The sequence below is a fragment of the Eublepharis macularius genome, chromosome 1 (assembly GCF_028583425.1).
Source record: "Eublepharis macularius isolate TG4126 chromosome 1, MPM_Emac_v1.0, whole genome shotgun sequence".
Classification (NCBI taxonomy): domain Eukaryota; kingdom Metazoa; phylum Chordata; class Lepidosauria; order Squamata; family Eublepharidae; genus Eublepharis; species Eublepharis macularius.
The window spans coordinates 252790268-252809246 of record NC_072790.1 but is presented as its reverse complement, the minus strand read 5'-3'; the positions used below and the strand labels follow the sequence as shown (position 1 = coordinate 252809246).

Genomic DNA, 18979 nt, shown 5'->3' with positions numbered 1-18979 from the left:
CCCTGAATGCTGGTCTGTACATCTCTGTGGGTCGGGGACTGGCGCAATGAGGCACGCCCTCTGCACCGCTCGGAGGTGGGGGGATCTTTGCTCTCTCTGGGTGGGGTGACATTGAAAATCCGATTTGGATCTGAGCCTTGAAGGGGGAGCATGGAGCCAGAAGCTAGAAGGACGCGAAAGGGCCCTGGGCAAAGGTGGGCTTTGGAAGGTCTGCCAGGGGATCGCCTAACAAATTGCGGTAGGTCCCCAAGGCGAGTGAGCCCTTTCTTTCCCAGCACAGCATCCTTGCTAAAAAAAAAGTTCTACATTAATGGAAAACCAGGATTGTGGTTGGCAGCAGTGGACGTGTGTGGAGGGTTGGAATTGTCCGAATTCTGGGCTCTTACACTGAGCGCATAGCCTGGATTTCCTTGGCTGAGTCTTACCTTTGCTGCCCTTGTGTGACAGGGAGAGGATTGCCCTTGGGGCAGGAGCTGCAGAGGGCTCCCTGTTTGCTAAAAAAATTCACCCGAGGATGGTGCCCCGAGTCCTGGCAGGCAAGCTCCCATTTCATCCTGCTGCCTCAGGCGTGGTTGTTTATGTGGCACAGGATATGGATGTTGTGGCATAGTGGTGGAGTGGTTGGGTTGCGAGCCAGCACTCTGCTGGTTCGAATTTCACGACTGCCCTGAGCTCCGCAGGTGGCCTCGGGGAAGCCCCTCCTCTCAGCCCCCGCTCCCCAGCTGTACTGTGGGGATAATTATACACGGACTTTGTTCCCTGCTCTGAGTGCGGTCCTAATCTGTCCAGAACAGCAGAATAGAAGCACCATTATTATGATTATGATTATGATCATTTTGATGTGGACTACAAGCAGCCTTTAAATCCGCCCCCCTCCCAGTCAAGATATGCCCTGGAGGGCAGGCTGTGCATCGTGAATGGGAAAATCTTGTTTTCTCGCTGGCAGTTTCTAGCAGCATGCTCGGCTCCTCCATTTAATTACGGCCTGCTCCTTCTCCCCACGCTTGGGTAGCTTAATGCATGCCTCCTGTCTTCGCTGCGTTTGGCTTGGCTGGGGCAGCGGGCTTTGCTTATTAACTGATTTTTTTGCCTGGGCTAGAAGCAGCTATTAAAGTAACGACGCTTGGACCACGGAGGGAGGGGGGTGTTTAAGCCAGGTGGTCTCCTATGAAGTAGGGGGTGGGCAAGCGGGGGGGGGGGAGTGGGAAGCGGTTTGGAGTAGCAGGTGTGGATTCTGCTGCTGGGTTCTGCTCACAGCAGTTATTTCCCCTGGTGCAAGGGACCTTCCCATGGGCCTTTCTCTTGCGCAAGCGAAAATATTCTTGGGGCAGGGAGTGCAGCCATGGGTGGGCCAGCCTCTCTGATCCACCTTCCCGTTCCTGCAGCGTTAAGATCACGTCATAACCTGGCCTTCGATCAATAGTAGTCAGTCATATAAATTTTAATTGGTTAATACCTGTGTCTGTTTGCACAGGAGCGAGAACAGATGGTTCGGCGGGGCAGGGGGGGGAATGAAATGGCGTACAGCTGCAGGTTAAGCCTGCCTGCTCTTTCTCTCCCTCTCCTCGGTGCAATTCTCGCAGCAGCTTTTTCAGAGAGCCCTTTAACAACCTGCTTTTCAATGAACTAGGATGACTCTTGTCACCTAAAATGTATGAATTGGCTAGCTGCTGCCGCCTTGATAAATAGCTGCATTTGTTTAAGGCCGAGAGAGCTTGGGGTGAATGGAGGTTTGAACTCGGTTGGCCCCCTTGATGTGCAACTTTTAAGAAGGGCGCAGGCAGGGCGAGGGGAGGATGGGGCTGAGAATAGGTGAGAATGAAAAGGGGTGGGGGAGGCTGGGAGACAAGAGGCCCCCTTCCCGTACAGTTCCCTGTTTAGAACCCAGGATATCTTGCAATGCCAGCTAGCAGTTCACACAGAAATTATCTGGAATAGAGCAAGAACTCCTCCAGAGTTTTTGCCAGGATAAAAATAAAACATCTGCCGTGCCTGGCAAAATGCTGCGTAACGATTTTAAGTTTGCTATTCGTTCAAAAGATTCCTAGCTTTTTGCTCCCTCTGCTGGCTATTCAGGAGCACAGCCTTTCTACCTTTGGGGAGTTTTATAAATGAAACGGGTAAGTGGAAATGTAAAAGGCTGCATTTTTGACAAGCTCTTGGAGACGTTATAAATAGGGTTTTTCAAAGCGGGGAGGGCGCTTTCTGAATGGGAGCCAGAATGAGCAAGGATGCAGACATCTTGAGGGGAAAACTCCCCTATTGTAGAAATGAGGTCATCCAGACCGCCTGAACCTGCTGTGCCGTTAAGGACTTCCAAAATCTGGGTGTGCAGCGGCAAGAAAGGCCCAACTCTCGTGGCTTCGTTTAAAGGCTGGCGGAGTCATTCTGACAGGAGCCTCCTTTGTCTCGATCCAATCAGCGCCTCTCTGCTTGGGCCAGTTTTGCATTTTCCAGGAGAGTTGGAAGCCCCGGGGGAGGCCCGTGCTGCCCACCCCTCCAGCCGAAGCGGGCCACAAATGCATGCAGCTGCCTCATTAACCCCCGTCTTCCTTGCATTCTCTTCTTTGCTTGTTTGGAGAGAAGGGGCTTCCTTCTGGTGGAACCCAGCCTTTCTCCTCCCCTGCCGCGTAGCACGCCTCCCGTGAAAAGTAGCCACTGCTGAGCCAACGCTGTCGCCTTACGCCTGGCCGCTTTCCACCTGATGCAAGTCAGCCACGTTCTGAGCCGGGAGTGCTAGCAGCATGCCGGCCTTTGAGTTGACACTGTTCATCTTTTTCACTCCGGCCTGCAAGAGAGGCTTAGGTGGAGGCAGCAGCTGGCTCTTGGCAGCTGGAATGCAACCTCCTGCGAACACTGGGATGTGGCTGTCCCGTTTGGCACCGAGGCTTCTGGATGGCCACTGGCAACAGACAGGGCTGGGCAGAAGTTCAGAGGGTCTCCTGTAGAGAGAGCAGCTCATTCTCTGCCGTGCACTGAACCAGAAGAGAGCACCTCTGGACAGAGGCCGCATGGCAAGCCACTTCCCTGTGCACACAAGGGGTCTAACACTTCTCCCCCCTGCCCCGTCACCTTGTTTGCCTTTTGTAGCCCATCCGACTGGCCCCGGAGAGAGAGTTCATCAAGTCGCTGATGGGCATCGGGAAGCGCCTGACGACGCTGCCCACCAAGGAGCAGAAGACGCAGCGCCTCATCTCGGAGCTCTCGCTGCTGAATCACAAGCTGCCGGCCCGCGTCTGGCTCCCCACCGCTGGCTTTGACCACCATGTGGTGCGGGTCCCGCACACCCAGGCTGTGGTGCTGAACTCCAAGGACAAGGTAATGCAGGAGTGGGAACCTTGCTTGGCTTCTTTGTGTGTTGAACCTAAAACGGGTCCTGATTCTGAAAGGGGAAATTCTCAGGTGAAGTTCTGAGTTGAATTTGGTTGCAAAAATACATACTTTACTTTTTAAGGATCAACTTTCCCCTCCCAGCAGCATTCACAGTGAAGAGAGCCCTTGGGTTTTAGAGGTTTTAGGAAAAACAAGGGCAAGAACCGCGGCTTTTGTTGCTCTGATGCTTTGTGACCACCTTGCTCATGAATTTTATACTTACGTTTTAAGGGTTCGTTTCTGGAGTTCAGCGATAGTTTAGAAACTTGTGAGATTTGGAACTATTGCATTTGGATTCTGAATTTTTCTCCATTTAATCACATTCAGATTTCATTTCAACTTGCTTACTTCTTGCACAACTGATTTCTTGCCTCCCAGGCCCTCTGGGGACAAAAGATATATCTAGCCCCCCCACTCCTATCCCTGTGGTTTCCCTTAGGAAAATATAATCTGAATAGTCTCTGTACTCCCCTGAATGATCTCTGCGCCCCTCTCATTCCTGTCTCTTATTTTTAAGATCCCCAGAAGAAGAGAGAACTTGAGATCATATTAGGGGTGGAGCGTGTAGTTCTTTAAGTATTTCGAACCCAGTTCTTTAAATAATAGTTCCAAAAGTCTAGCTGTGTCAGTCTGCTATAGGAAAGGGAAGCAGACATCAAGTGGCTCCTTTCAGGCTGGGACCTGCGGCTTCCGTCGTTGTTCACTTAGCATGTAACACCCCTGGATTACAACACGCCACGCCTTCCTCTTCTCTCTCTCTTGCTCTTTTTCCTCTCCCTGTGATTTCAGCTATAAATGTTTATGTGCACATTTTCCATTTGAAGAAGGGGAGGTCTCTCAAAAGCTTATGCTGAAATAAAATGTGTTCGTCTTAAAAAAAGACTCTGTTTTGGTTTTAACATTTTTATAACAGTGTAACAATAAACAAACTACCCCCTCCCCATAGGCAATCGCCGTCATCAAGTTTGATTTCTGTCTTCAACGTGACTCTTTTCTGATTCTAAGGGGCTGCAACTTTGATACCGGATTAAAATTAAATTGGGGAGGGGGAGCTCTCTACAGCCTTGAAAGAGAAAAGAAGTGCGTGCACGCACACACTCTGCACACTAAAACACACTCTGCACCACTGGACTTCCAGTTCTTCAACCTGGTTTGCTGTCCCCAGGCTCCGTATCTAATCTACGTGGAAGTACTTGAATGTGAAAACTTCGACACCACTAATGTTCCAGCCCGGATCCCGGAAAACCGCATCCGTAGCACGAGGTCTGTGGAGAACCTTCCGGAATGCGGGATCACCCACGAGCAGCGGGCCAGTAGTTTCACCACCGTTCCCAACTACGACAACGATGACGAGGCCTGGTCTGTGGACGACATTGTGGAGCTGCAGGTGGAGGTAACCCTCCGGGTGCAAGTAAGATAAAGAGGGTGGTGGCGGCCGAAGCACTGCAGCCCACCCAAGAGCCTCAGACCTTGCCCGTGCTGAAGGCTGTGTTGGCTTGACCACGAACCAAACCGGATGGGCCTGATTTAGTCCAGGGGCACCTTCGAGACCAACAAGATTCTCTCTCTTTTTTTTTTATTAGAAAGTTTTTATTAGGTGAGAATATTAATATACAACTTTCAAATAGCATCTCATTATCCTTTCCCCCACCCTTTCCCTCCCCCCCCCTTTTCCAGGACTTCCAACAGCTTTCCAACCCTATAGCCTAATCTATTCCCAATCTGTCCCCTTTTTCTGTAACTCCTTATCTCATGTTTACTTACTCTTTTATTCAACTAAGCCCTATCTATTAACTTCAAAAATATTGTTATAAACTTAAAATCTATTATCTATTACTTTATATTAGCTCCACATATATTTAAATTTAAACTAACTAACAGTCGGATAAAATATCTACTTTAGTAATTCTATAGTAATTCTAACAATATCTATTAACTCTAAGTCCACTTACATTTGGGCTAACAATTAGCTAACACTTCACTTCATATGGCAAAGACTCTCTCTCTTCTAATAACAAATCCATTCTAATAATTTTCAAATTGCCATAATTCCCCCTTTACGTCCCACTTCTTTTCTAAATATGTTTTCAATCTTCCCCAGTCTGTAAAAAATTCCGCTGGATTCTGATCTCTCAGTTTCCTTGTCATTTTATCCATTTCCGCCATGTACAGCAATTTATGCATCCAATCTTCAATAGTTGGTATTTCTTGCACCAACAAGATTCTCAAAGAGCGTAAGCGGTCAAAAGTTTACACTCTGAAAACCTTGTTGGTCCCTAACGTGCTGTTACGACCCCTTTCTTTTCCCTCAGTTAGATTTTTCCTTTAACGCTCTTTCACCCACTGGGTAGATGGCTGCCACCTGGAATTATGTTTCGAAAGCAGTAATTTACATTTCCCTTTTAATAACGTGCCCAGGCGTCGGGCTTCTTCGTGGGACTACCTGGCTCTGAGGATAGGAATGAGAGACATAGGAATGACAGACGCCCTGGGATTAAAAACAAAACCCAAAATAAACTTTTATTTTTACAAGAAGCTTATCGGTTTCACTCTAGTACAAAAGCTTGATGGTTTCAAAGATAGATATCAGGTCTTAAAGTTTCCTTACATGCGCTCAGTCACAGTATATAACTTTCTCTCTCACGCGCGCGCACAGTTTGCCTGTCTAAACCAGAATCAGTCTTTCTCTCAGAAATGCGTAGACCTCCTCATGCTGCACACAGCTTGCCTGATTTGCCCAGATTGAATGTTCGCTCGCCACTCAGTAACTGAAAACTGCAGTTCGCTCTGCCCACACTTCCAGTCACCAACCAGTCATCTCTCCCACTCACCCCTCTCTCCCCCCACCCCCGCTCTTCATCTGTACCACACTGAGCATTTAAAGACACGCACACGCACTTAAAATCATTACAGGTGCCCTTGGACTAAACCCTGCTGTTCTAATGCACCTAACTAGTCCCAGGGTGGGTCTGACTACATGCTGAGCTCACCCTGTGAGAAGGGCACGTGTAAGTGCCCAGTTTGATTCTGACAGCCACCCCCAAAGACCATTAGAGGCCGGGCGTGGTGCTGCCCCGTCTCCCATCAGTTCTTTATCATTCCTTTGGCAGCTTTTCTCCCTTTAAAACCCTTGGTGGGGGGGGGGCAGGAACTAGCTGCTGAAGAGGAGACTGGATGAGCCCAAGTGACGGGAGGGTGGCAGGGTCCCCTCCTGTCCTCTCCGCCTGCCCTTGGGGGAGCCTTCAGTATTCCGAGTCCTTAGAGCTTGGCCCCGTTGGGTGACAGTTTGGGCATCGCGGGCGCCTTGGCTCTTCGGTTCAGGCACGATGCGTCTGTGTCCGAATGGGCAGCTCTTTCTGAAGTTCCCTGCAGTCAGACTGAGCTCCCCCCCACCCCCACCCGCCCCAGCGTTCTTTGTAGAAATTCCACCGGCTGTGGCCACCCCCTGGAATGCTTGTGGGTGACAGAACAAGAAAGCTTGACGGGGACAATTGTGTGATTTGGGAGGGAGGAGCATCCTGCAGGATGGAACGTGGAGTGAGTCGGCCCGTCTTGAAGTGCTTCCGCTGAGATGTAAGCACAGAATTTGCTTCTTAGGTGCACTCAGTATCGCAGCCTCAGCTAAGGAAAACCCTTGGGCAGCCCCGTTCCTTGTTCCTCGCTTACAAATGGAAAGCGGAAGATGCTCAGCCACTTTCCGCTCTTCCCTCTTTTTCAGCTTCCAGAAGTACATACCAACAGCTGTGACAACATCTCCCAGTTTTCTGTGGACAGCATCACCAGCCAGGAGAGCAAAGAGCCCGTCTTTATAGCTGCTGGAGACATCAGGTAACCGGGTGCCTGGGAAGGAGAGCGGGCGTTTCCTGTTTTCCTTTGGGCTTGCTTCAGGGCATTCCAAACTCTTTTCAGCCAAATGCCACAGTTCACCAAGGGGCAAGGCAGGCAGAAATCCAGTTAGCAGAGCTTCTCCATAATCCCTGCATCGCTTTGCCAGAGAATAACTTCACCTGATGGATTTCTGACTGTCAGGCAGCCCTTCAAGGCGTAGGAGCCTTGTCAGGGAAAATAACATAGAAATCTCAACTCCATTGGACTTGCAAAGCAGGACCATTAAAAACAACGGGCTGTAGAATCACAACAAACATGACAGGCTGTAGTGACCACTTGAAAAGGGGGTAGGAGGAGCCACAATGGAACCGCCATGCTCAGAGTAAAGAGTCCAGTAGCACCTTTAAGACTGACCAACTTTATTGTAGCATAAGCTTTCGAGAGCCACAGCTCTCTTCATCAGATGCATCGACAGCTTTCGAGAACACAGCTCTCTTTGTCAGATGCATCGTCAGCTTTCGAGAACCACAGCTGTCTTCATCAGATGCATCGTCAGACACATCTGATGAAGAGAGCTGTGGTTCTCAAAAGCTTATGCTACAATAAAGTTGGTTAGTCTTAAAGGTGCTACAGGACACTGAATGACATGCCCCATAAAAAAATGTTGTGGTTGTGTAAAAAATGCAGAAAGCGCCAACCTTGGCCTTCAGGCCCCAGCGGATGTTAGCTTTATGCAAAATAACTTTTTGATTTTGTTTCTGTTGAGAATAGCATGTAATTGGTAAGCAATTATTGTAGCACAAGCTTTTGAGAACCACAGCTCTCTTTGTCAGATGCATCTGATGAAGAGAGCTGTGGTTCTCGAAAGCTTATGCTACAATAAAGTTGGTTAGTCTTAAAGGTGCTACTGGACTCTACTATTTTTTTACTACAGACTAACATGGCTAACGCCTCTGGATCTTTGTAAATCATCTGAATAGGCCCATAAATAGTGCCCTCTTCAGAACACGGAGGGTTGGGGCCCCACAAACATCTCCCCCTAATGGGAGCGCTTTCCAGGGCAGAAGGAGCATCTTTGGGCCAACGTGAGGGGAATGCCTCTGCAGGATCCCACCCAAGGAAGCCCGAAAGCCGAGACTCACAGGATGCCGTGCCCCAGTTTGGGTAGTCAAAAACAAGCCTGGCTTACCATTATTTATCCTTCTGTAGGCGGCGCCTCTCGGAGCAGCTTGCCCATACTCCCACCTCCTTCAAGAGGGACCCTGAGGATCCGTCTGCCGTTGCCCTGAAGGAGCCATGGCAGGAGAAAGTCAGGTGAAAAAGCTCCCTGTGGGCCATCTCTCTCTTCAGAACGGCCCCCGGACGCTGCTCAGGCGATAAGTCCGCTATAGCACTGGGCTCGGGGCATGAAACGGTAAAGGTCACGGGAGGGTCTGTTTGCGTCTGACGGGAGCTGGTCAGGCTCAGGGCCTGCAGTTGGTTGCCGTTGCAGCAGCCCTTCAGGGAAGTTGGGCTCCTGAGACTGCAGCTCCCTGCCTGGCTTCTCTCATGAGCAGCAGCGTGGTGGGTATTTAAAGATTTGTAATTCCACCTCCCACAAACCTAATATGAGCGGCTGTCACAGTGTAAGAGATGCTTCTGCCGGGCAATACCTACTGAAAGGATGGACCTGTGTCCCCCAGAGCTTACGGGAAGGGGCCGTAGCTTAGTGGCAGGGCTGTTGTTTTGGGTCCCAGGCTGCGGGTGCCGGGAGTGACTTCTCTGCTGGAGACCACAAAGAGTTGTCAGCCAGCACTCAGCTTGACACTCCAGCGTTGTGCGTCTAGAGGTTTGCTCTGAAGTCTTGTGGAGGGGAGAGAGGCGAGGGGGGGAGCTGAAGGGACAGAAGAGGGCAGGGAAGTGGGGGGGACTGCCCAGCATCAGTTGCGTCAGAGGAATCTTGGCGAATCTGGCCCTGGGGCTGTCCTGGTCTCTGGTTTGACAGCAGAGTTTTGAGATGCACGAGGCCCAGGAAAGATGGCCTGTGGCTGCCGAGGCCTGGAAAGACCGGACTTCTCTGCCGCTTTTTCTGCAGGCGGATCCGGGAGGGTTCCCCGTACGGCCACCTCCCCAACTGGCGCCTTCTCTCTGTGATTGTGAAATGTGGGGATGATCTCCGCCAAGAGCTGCTGGCATTCCAGGTCCTCAAGCAGCTGCAGGTGAGCTGGTGCTCTTGCCAGGGGAACCAGGTGGGTTCGGGGTGCTGCAGAACTTCACCGTGCCGTTCCCCCTGCCATCTGGAGAGGCCCCTGTAGAGGGAGGGAGGGAGGAAGGAAGGAAGGTGTCACGGGCTGGGCCAGCCCAAGCAGGGTGGTTCAAGTCCAAACCTTAATGCCAGAGTCTGAGGGGAGTTCCAAGAGCAAAAGCCATGTCAAACCGGTGGTCAGAGCACAAGATAATGCCAGGAGTGAGTCCAGAGTCCAAGAGCAAGGTTAGGTACAATCCAAGGTCATTTCCCGATAGTGTCAGGTCCAAAAGCGGGCACGGGCACGGGCAAGGTTCACAGAACACGGAGTGGTTGCGGGCAATAGACACATTGCTTCCACGCCCAGCAGTTCCTCCAGACTGGCTCTTATAGCCAGGCGTGGTTTTCAGCCAGCTGCTGGGGCTCTATCCTGCCACTACTCATCATCACTCTCCAGCAGCTGGCGTTGGCTCAAGAGGCGAGCCCTGCGCCGTCTCTCCTGCAGTTCCAGTCTCTGGCTCTGCCTGCGGCGTTCCTTGGGCGTGGGTGAACCTGGGGGGGGGTGGAGGCTCTTGGCTGCGCTGCACCTGTAGAAGTCCCTGGCTGAGCTTCCCCTGTAGTATTGGAGCTAGAGGGTGCTGGTGTCTCAGCTGCTGGCTGCAAGCTCTGATCAGCCAGCAGCTGTTGCTCCTGATTGCTGGCTTCTGCTGAATCAGGGCTAGGGCTGGCTACACAGGGCTCCTCTTCTCCTGAGTAGTCCTGGCTGGCTACACGAGGCTCCTCTCCTCCAGAGGAGACCTCACTCTCAGACTGGGCCATGACAGAAGGAAGATTTGGGGCCCAGTAAGGCTGCGTGCTGCAAACTGCCCGTTTCTCTTCCAGTCCATCTGGGAGCAGGAGCGCGTCCCCCTGTGGATCAAGCCATACAAAATCCTCGTCATCTCGGCGGACAGCGGCATGATCGAGCCCGTGGTCAACGCCGTGTCCATCCACCAGGTGAAGAAGCAGTCCCAGCTCTCGCTGCTGGACTACTTCCTGCAGGAGCACGGCAGCTACACCACCGAGGCCTTCCTGACTGCCCAGCGCAACTTCGTGCAGAGCTGTGCCGGCTACTGCCTTGTCTGCTACCTGCTGCAGGTCAAGGACAGGTGAGCGGGCAGGGCGGGGCCTCTGGGGCATCTTGGGGAGAGAGTGGGCTTTGCAAGGAGCGGGCATTCCTGGTTGGAGGGGTCTCTGGGGGCGCGGGTGAAGCCAGGGCCTCGCAAAAGGATCTCCCATCAGGTGGCCTTTGCAGCCTCTTTATGGACAAGATGGTGGTCTTCAGGTGGGAGCAGAGAATCGACAACGGGTTCCTTGTCGGAGGTTTTTAATCCTACGCCACCTGGAACAAATTGAGGAGGCTAGTTAGCACCAGCGACCAAAGGGGCCGATCTGGGGGCCAGGAAGCCCCCCGGGGTTCAACTGTGTCCTCAGCCACGAAGGGCTTGGGCAGGGCACTGCCTGCTTTCAGCCCGTCACTCTGCAGTGTAGAGAGAACAGTGTGGAAGGAAGCGGCAGAAGTTTAGTCCGCTTTGGCTAGCCGGCGACACTTCAGCCGCTTCTCTCGTGGAAGGACTGCTGCAGCCCCGTTTGGTGAACTGGCTGGAAACTCAAAGAAACCATGAAGGAAGTCCAGCACACACTTCAGCTGGGCAGGATGAAATGCTCCCAAGGTGCCCAGGAAGTAAACGTCAGCAGTGCCCTGGAGGGTGCACAGCGCACAAACCGTGGGTGTCTTGAGATCGGTCCACTCCACGGTCCTCCTCCTGAGGGGCAAATGCTCGGCAGAAAGGCTGGCCGGAGCCGCTTTCTTGGGCTAGGCAGAGAAGTGCTTTCCCGAGAACCGAAGTCCTAATCCTGCAGCTTTGCTTGTCTTTTGAAACTACTTCCCCGCTGCAAAAAGACTTGGATTTGAAATATGTTGAGAAATTTCGAGATCCTTTTGACAATATGGGCGCCTCTCTCCGCCCCCCCCCCCCCCCCGCAATAGGGAGACTGGCTTGCCTTGCGGAACTGTTCTTTGCAAGATAAATTGAAGGGCTTTGAGCTCTTGGAAGAGCTTTGCGAGACGCCAGCTAGAACCACCAACTGCTGGAACTCAGGTTTGGCCGCAGGCCCCCGTTGGAGCATTTGCTCAGTAGCAAACCTGGGCTTTAGGGCCGATTCACGGCATTTTGTTGGTGAGGCAAAAGTTGTTTTCACCACCTCCCAGGGCCTGGACCCAAGTTCCCCCGTGAGAGTGTTCCTGATGCAGCTCTTTCTCTCTGATGCCTGTGGAGCACTGGGAATACTGGGGTGGGGGAGGGAAAGCCGGGTGGGACGTGGCCCCCTTCCCCCGGGCCGGGCCAGCTCCTCCTTTCCTGCTCCACACGAGTAATTGGGCCCTGCTGCTTCAGGCGCCTGTCGGGGGTGAGAGATAGGAGCCCCAAAGAGCCAGAGCAGGGGAGGGGAGTTGGTGCCCCCGAGTGCCGGCTTTTCCGAGGGGAGCGTGGGTCTCCGTTAGTAATCGTGCCCAAGGTGTGTCACGTGTGAGCGGATGTCTGAATGCAATGCCGTTGAAGGCGGATTGTTTTGTTCCTCCATCCCCTCCCCAGGCACAATGGCAACATCTTGCTGGATGCCGACGGACACATCATCCACATCGACTTCGGGTTCATCCTCTCCAGCTCCCCCCGGAATCTCGGCTTTGAGACCTCTGCCTTCAAGCTCACCACAGAGTTTGTTGATGTAAGTTGGGTCAACAGAGGGAGAGATTTGGGTGGGTGGGAAGAGAGAGAATTTTGCACTTGCGCAGAGGCCATCTTCTCTTCATGTGGGCGACACAAAACTCCTCCTATGGGGAGGACATAACAGTGAGCCATATCAAGTTTCTGGACCACTTGGGCCAATAACCGTGGCATGCTGGTGGTGCCGGTTAAAAGCCACCAAGAGCACCAAAGGGGATTCCCAGCGGGTGGGAGAGTCGTTCTCATGGTTCCGCACCGCCCCCGTGCTCCTCTTTCTTGTTCCGTGGAGGCAAAGTTTGCTCGGTTCAAAACGTTTCCCTTGGTGAGAGACTTCAAAGCTTTCCTCCCTGCTCAGCTCTGCGTCGGAGCAGAGCGCTGGCAGCTCGGTCCCTGGGAGCGTGCCCCCCCGCCCCGCCCCATCCGACTCTGTCCCCCTCTCTTGGTTGCCCAGGTCATGGGAGGCTTGGACGGCGACATGTTCAACTACTACAAAATGCTGATGCTGCAGGGCCTCATTGCTGCTCGGAAGCACATGGATAAAGTGGCGCAGATTGTGGAGATCATGCAGCAAGGTACCAGCCGCTCCCCACCCCACCCCTCCAGGGTCTGGGCTCAGGCAGGGTCCCTGGTGCCCATCTGCCGGGCGTCCTTCTCCGCCGTCCTTTCGGCTTCTGAGGAGCACCCTTGTGAGTTGCAAAGGATTCTGGGATGTGGTTGAGGGCAGGGGGTGGTTTGGGCTCCCTTGAGCAGGGAAGTGACGGCTGTGAGCCGAGGAATGGATCCCGTTCCCTTGGTTATGCTCTTGGGTCAGAGACATCCACATTATCTTCGAAGGATCTGCAGGGTCGTTGTTTGTTTGTTTGTTTCGATTTCTATTCCGCCCTCCCCACATTAGCAGGCTCAGGGTGGATTACGTTTATGCACGTTAAAAAATTTTAGAGTTAAAAGCGCAATAAATGCAATATAGACATTTAAAATACAAATACAGCACGACGCTAAATTAATTCAGTTAAACCATTTCCGCTGTCGCTAAAGTTTCTTTGGAGGTGGATGTTTTGATCGGCAGGGCCCCATTCTACCCTATTCGGCCGGCAGGGGCCCAACCCAACATCAGCCATAGGCCCGGCGGAACAGCGCCGTCTTACAGGCCCGGTGGAATGATAACAGATCCTGTCGGGCCCTGGTCTCATTATTCAGGGCGTTCCTCCAGGTCGGAGCCAGGACCAAAAAGGCCCTGGCCTTTTCATTAATATTGGTGGTAGCATTGTTTATTTATAGTCTGCCGTTCTTACTGCAAGTGAATACAATACAATCAATATTCACAGAGCAAAAACACAACATGATCAGCAGTTAGGACATTCAGTGAAAACAGGTGCAAGAGGGCATGGTAGCTGCAAATTTGAAAAACTAGCAGAAAGCCAAATACGTAGAGGAAGCCTTTCTGAATTAAAGGGTAAGTAATTAACAGGACACCCTGACCTGGGTAGCCCTGGCGAGCCTGATCTTGTCAGAAGCTAAGCAGGGTCGGCCTTGGTTAGTAATTGGATGGGAGACCTCCAACGAAGACCAGGAGTTGCAGAGGCAGGCAATGGCAAACCTCCTCTGTTAGTCTCTTGCCTTGAAGGCCCCAGCAGGGGTCGCCATAAATCAACTCTGACTTGAGGGCACTCTCCATCACCAGTTAACATAGTAAAGAGTCCAGTAGCACCTTTAAGACTAACTCAACTTTATTGTAGCATAAGCTTTCGAGAATCACAGCGCTCTTCATCAGATGCATCTGACAAAGAGAGCTGTGGCTCTCGAAAGCTTATGCTACAAAAAAGTTGGGTTAGTCTTAAAGGTGCTACTGGACTCTTTACTATTTTGCAATTACAGACTAACACGGCTACTCCTCTGGATCTATCACCAATTAACATGACGTTAGCAATGTCCAACTACCAGCAGGAAAGTATCTACATCAGTCAACAGTACCCAGTAGCCTAGTCTACAGTCCCTGTCCCTCACCAAGCGATCTCTCAGCTGTTTCTTAAGACAGCCCTATAATCTGAGTAGAAAGCCCTCCATGTATATATGAAGCCTCTCTTATAGAAGTGTAGGCTCCATCCCCAGCCTATATGCCAAAAAGACGGCGCTCCAACCATTGTGCTCAGCAGTCAGGGCCTTGGAAGAGACAGCTGGGCCGCTGGGGCCCGGTTTCCTTCCAGCACCTCTGGTCAAGAGCACCTCCATCCACCACCGCCTGTTTGCTGACTCCCCCCATTTTCAGGGGGTTGATGCAAGGCCAGAAAAGTTGCCCACCCTGCCTTGAGAACATACGGCGCGAGGATTGCGGCGCCTTTTGACAGGCAGAGGACGGCCTCTCCTGAGCTCCCCGCTGGCCCACACCCGTGAAGGCTTCAGGAAGTCTGCCCAGCTTGACGCGTGGCCCTCTCCCCTGTAGGTTCCCAGCTGCCCTGCTTCCACGGCTCCAGCACCATCCGGAACCTGAAGGAACGTTTCCACATGAACATGACGGAGGAGCAGCTGCAGGTGCTGATCGAGCAGATGGTGGACGGCAGCATGCGCTCCCTCACCACCAAGCTCTACGACGGCTTCCAGTACCTCACCAACGGCATCATGTGACCGCCCGCCTCCCCCCCCCCCGCCCTGGGCTCCGGGGTCCGTGTCGAGCCAGAGAGGGAAAGGAGTTCTCCTCGCCCGCTGAGGGGTGCCGGCTCGCGGGCCTTTTTAAGCGGGCGCCATTTTTACCGGATTCTTGTAGACCCCAGTGGGGACGGGGGAAAACTGACCCCTGACCAGTAGGAACATTTTTCCTGTGAAGCGCGAAGGATCATGTGGGAAACTCTTGACATTCTCCTTTTAAAGCAACGAGCAAGGACGGAGCCATCGCTCTCTGGATGTCTGAAAACCATGTTGTGTGTCTGTGTTTGTCTCGCCCTCCTTTCTCCAGCTCTTTATTTCAGTATTATACCTCTTTGATCATCCTGTGAAGTCTCTCCCAACAGCCTGGCAAACGTTGATGGGTCGGGGTGGGGGTGGGGAGAGTATATGTGGGAGAGGGGGGTGCTTAGCTTCGCAGCCAGCCCCAGCCCTCCCTCATGGCCCCACCAACGCCGTTGAGCTGACTTTCCCTCCTCCCTGTGCATGTTTTAGTTTGCATTTGGCAAGATGGTTCCCTACCTGTCCCCCCACCCCGCCCCCGCAATTTCTTTCCTCTTGCACATTTTAATGCAAAGTTAGATTGCCCAGGGAACTTTTTTGGATACTTGGTGGTTCCCTCAGCCATCTTTGCTCTCCTTGAACTTCTGGGGTTTGTGGCACTGTGTGTCACTTTCCATAGAAACTCCCCAGAGGTTTTGTATTGCACCTTAAATGTTTTTTTTGGAGACACAATTCATGGTTTGGCTCTTCTGCGATAATCTTTGATTTGGTTAACGGTGTTTGATCTGTGCTGCATCAAAACAGTCATCTTGTGTTTGGCCCAGGTGACAGTCAAACAGGACAGAAGTCACAGAAAAGCCACGTGTGGGTGCTACCCCCTTCTTTCTGACCCTTCAATCACCTTTGGTGCGTTTGTTCAGCCAGTTACTAATCTTCTGATCGGGCCACCCACCACAACTCTCACACAGGCACACTAAATAGAGCATTTCCCTGGCCTTTTTTGCTCTCTCTTGGCAACGGTCACCCCAGTTTGCAGCTCCCAGTGGAGTAGAGCCGCAATATAGAACGATGTTCCCACCTCTTCCCATCTGGCTGCTAGGCAGATCGAGGGCTGCCTTCCTCCCTTAGCAGAATTGGGCCCGCCTGTCCCTTCGATGCTCGCTGCGTCTTGGCCCGAGTCTTCGTTGCACCCGTGAGTATCTTTGAGCCTGGCAACTATGTAAAGGATCAGCCTTGACGCGGCTCCTAAAAAACATGAAGGCTTGTGATAGGAATTTCAGAAATAACTCGGCTGCCGGGATGGCTCCTCTTTTCTCTCTACCCAACCCGTGACCCATGTTTGGCTGGTTCTCAACCCACCGATAAAGTTACAACATTCTTGGTTCTCTCCGAGCGAAGCTGAAGCATGTCCATGCATGCAGAACACGCGTTTTCTGTCCCTCGCTTTTGGAGGCACAAGCCATGCCATGAGGTCTGTGTGCGCGGCGTCTGTGTGGGTTTGTCCCGTTCCTTTTGGGTTTTTTTTTCTGTTGCATGCTCTGCCCCCAACTCCTTTTGTGTGTGTTTAGGGTTGTGTGTGTGTGTTTTTACTTCATCTCTTTTTTTAAGACGGTGATTAGGACCCCCCCCCCCAGATCTGTAGCCCAAGGAAGGCTGCTCACAGTACAAGGAGGGCACGCCAGTTGCAGAACCAGTCCTTGGGAGCCAGTCTGCCAGTACTTTGGAGGAGGGAAATGAAGATGGGGGTGGAAGCTGCTGGGTGAAATGACAAGGAAAGACAGATGGCCCAGTACATTCCTTACCAGCGTGTGTCTCTCTTTTTTTTTTTAACTGAGTCCCGTAGAGAATGTGAGATTTGCAAGGTAGTGCCTGCAGAAGGCAGAGGCAGCTATGCTAGCTTGTCAGTGAAATCGTTTAGACACCTGCAGGCTCTGCTGTCCTCTCAGGGCGTTTCTTGAAGTCTGAGACTTTGTGATTTGCTCTCTGGCCTTTTTTGACCTTCTCAAAAGACTCGTTCAGCCGGCCGCCTGGGGACAGCAGCAGCAGGGGGCTTGCGTGCCTCTTCCTTAGGGGCGCTCAGCGCCCTTGATGCTCTGGCTGGCTGTGTCTGTCTTGTCCCCATGTTCCCCCTTGCAGGGGATCCTTTAGGGGTGATGTTGTCCTACTCTGGGTCAGCCACACTTGTGGGAAAAGGGAGCCAAGCACAGGGTGGTCATGAACGGGAAGGGCGGGCAGGGGGAGAGGGATAAGCCCCGCAGTCAGCAGGGTCGCCGTTTTGCAGAGCTGAGGGGGTCCTCGGGAGAGAGCAGCTGAGATCTGTTGGCTGTCATGGAAGGGGAATTGCTGCACTTCTCTTAAGTTGGGGCATAATGATGGGGGGGGGAGGGAGAGAATTGAAAGAAGGAGGAGCCCTTTCCAACTCCAGTTTCTGGTAAGCCAGTGGGCCATGCAAAATTGAGTGTCAAGCTCTTATCTGCCTGGTGTACATGACACAGCTATCCCACCCTCTAGTCTCCTCATGGTGCGTGTGTGTGTGTGTGTGGGGGGGTTACGTCGCAGTATCTGGCTGAAACAGAACCGCCGCCTCCTCTTGCATTGGGGCCAGTTCACAAAGGATGCAGGGAGCGAACCTGTGCATGGGCAGAAGCACCCAGGTGACTGTAGCACTCTCCGCTTCTGGTAGCTGCTACAGGCACCCATGACCCGGTCCTTGCCGACCTTCACTGGCTCCTTTTTCACCACCTGCATGCGCTGACCGACATCTCGGAGCAACAGAGGCCATCAGCTGGTGATGTGGTGGAAAGGAGTTTTGGTGGGGTCATGCCGGAGGGCACCTCTGAACCCTTCCGGTAATATCCTAGGTAGGGTTTTGTGGGAGTGGAGTTAGCTGAACAGCCTTCGGGGGGGGGGGCGCAGCAGGGCGTCAGAGGAAGAGCTTAGACCGGGCAGCTTGCGGGTGGCAGTGAAGGTCGGGGATGGGCCAATGGCTGCCATTTCCCTTGTGAAGAACAGGCCCGGGAAGCAGCTGCCAGGCTCAGAATGGGTGGCGGCGGTGGCGGAGGGCCACTCGGCCTCATTGAAATTGTCCTCTTGTTTTTCCTTGTTCTCAACACATTCGTGCACGTCCGTTCTCCCCCCCCCCCCACTCTGTGTGTGTGCGTGCGTGTGCTGGGGGTGGGTGGGATGTGTGAGTATCTGTTTTTTCTTTCCCTATTCAGTAAGGATGGGCCAAACTCCAAAATAAAGTCTATGAAATGAACTTACATTTCTAATAAAAAAAGTCTCTTTTATATATATGTATATATAAAAGAAAAATGCAACCTCGCTGTTTGAAGCAATGTCCTTAACTCTGTCTGGGGATGAATGCCACCTCCGTGGAGGGGGGGAGAACAGCTGGAGGGGTCCTGCCTTCTGGTCCGCCCTGCGGGCCCTGAGGGGCACAGGAATGCCTGGCACCGGAGTCTGCAGGGCTCCGAGACTGGTGGGTCCCCCGTGGGGGCCAAAGGGGGCTCTTGAATGCATTCAGAAAGGCCAGCGGGGAGGGCTTCTGGCTGCCCCGCCTTAGAGAGGCAGAAAGGGGGGGTGGCATGATCAAAATTGAAGGGACCCCTGCTTGACCTCCCCGATGCTCAGGGAGGTCGAACTTCGGAGCGCACATATTTGGAGTGACCAGTCAAATCTAAGTTCTTCTTCCAGTGGAGTTGCAGGGTCGTGAGCCGGTGAGCCTGCAGCGTGCAGTATTTCTGAGCCGGGACCCTCTTTCTCTCTCTTGTGCTCCCTGGTGGAGCCTAAACCGCCTCTTCGCTCTCCAGGCACAATGCAAAGCTTGTCGCTTGGTTTTGAGGCATTTTGTCCCCTCTGAGGCCGGTTTGTCAGGGTGTGTTTTGGGGTGCAGCCTCCTCAAACGCAGTGAGTTCCAAGAGGTGGGGAAGGCAAGAAGAAACTGCTCAGTCTTGGGAGGGGGGGAGGCTACAGCCCCTTTGTGTGGGTTTGTTTGCAGGGGGAGGTGCTTCACGTCCCACCCTAACCTAGCCCTGAGCTGGTAAACCTCCGGTTTGGCTGCTTCCCTTTAAACTTGAATTGGGGGCTAAGGAACGTTCCTTTATGCAGACAATTTCCCCCGCAAGTA

The 18979-nt window shown here is 52.7% G+C and overlaps 1 protein-coding gene across 2 annotated transcripts in view; it reads left to right on the top strand.

Moving 5' to 3' along the window:
* The window catches only part of PI4KB (phosphatidylinositol 4-kinase beta), a 45618-nt gene extending 27483 nt beyond the window's left edge, over positions 1 to 18135 (top strand). For both annotated transcript variants that reach the window (XM_054998641.1, XM_054998634.1), the window contains 9 exons: positions 3091 to 3318; positions 4538 to 4765; positions 7091 to 7200; positions 8410 to 8514; positions 9275 to 9398; positions 10307 to 10572; positions 12058 to 12190; positions 12641 to 12761; positions 14630 to 18135. In XM_054998641.1, coding sequence (XP_054854616.1) covers positions 3091 to 3318; positions 4538 to 4765; positions 7091 to 7200; positions 8410 to 8514; positions 9275 to 9398; positions 10307 to 10572; positions 12058 to 12190; positions 12641 to 12761; positions 14630 to 14811 — 1497 coding nt within the window. In that variant the 3' untranslated portion in view covers positions 14812 to 18135. The remainder of the gene's footprint in view (positions 1 to 3090; positions 3319 to 4537; positions 4766 to 7090; positions 7201 to 8409; positions 8515 to 9274; positions 9399 to 10306; positions 10573 to 12057; positions 12191 to 12640; positions 12762 to 14629) is intronic.
* Positions 18136 to 18979: the final 844 nt, after the last annotated feature.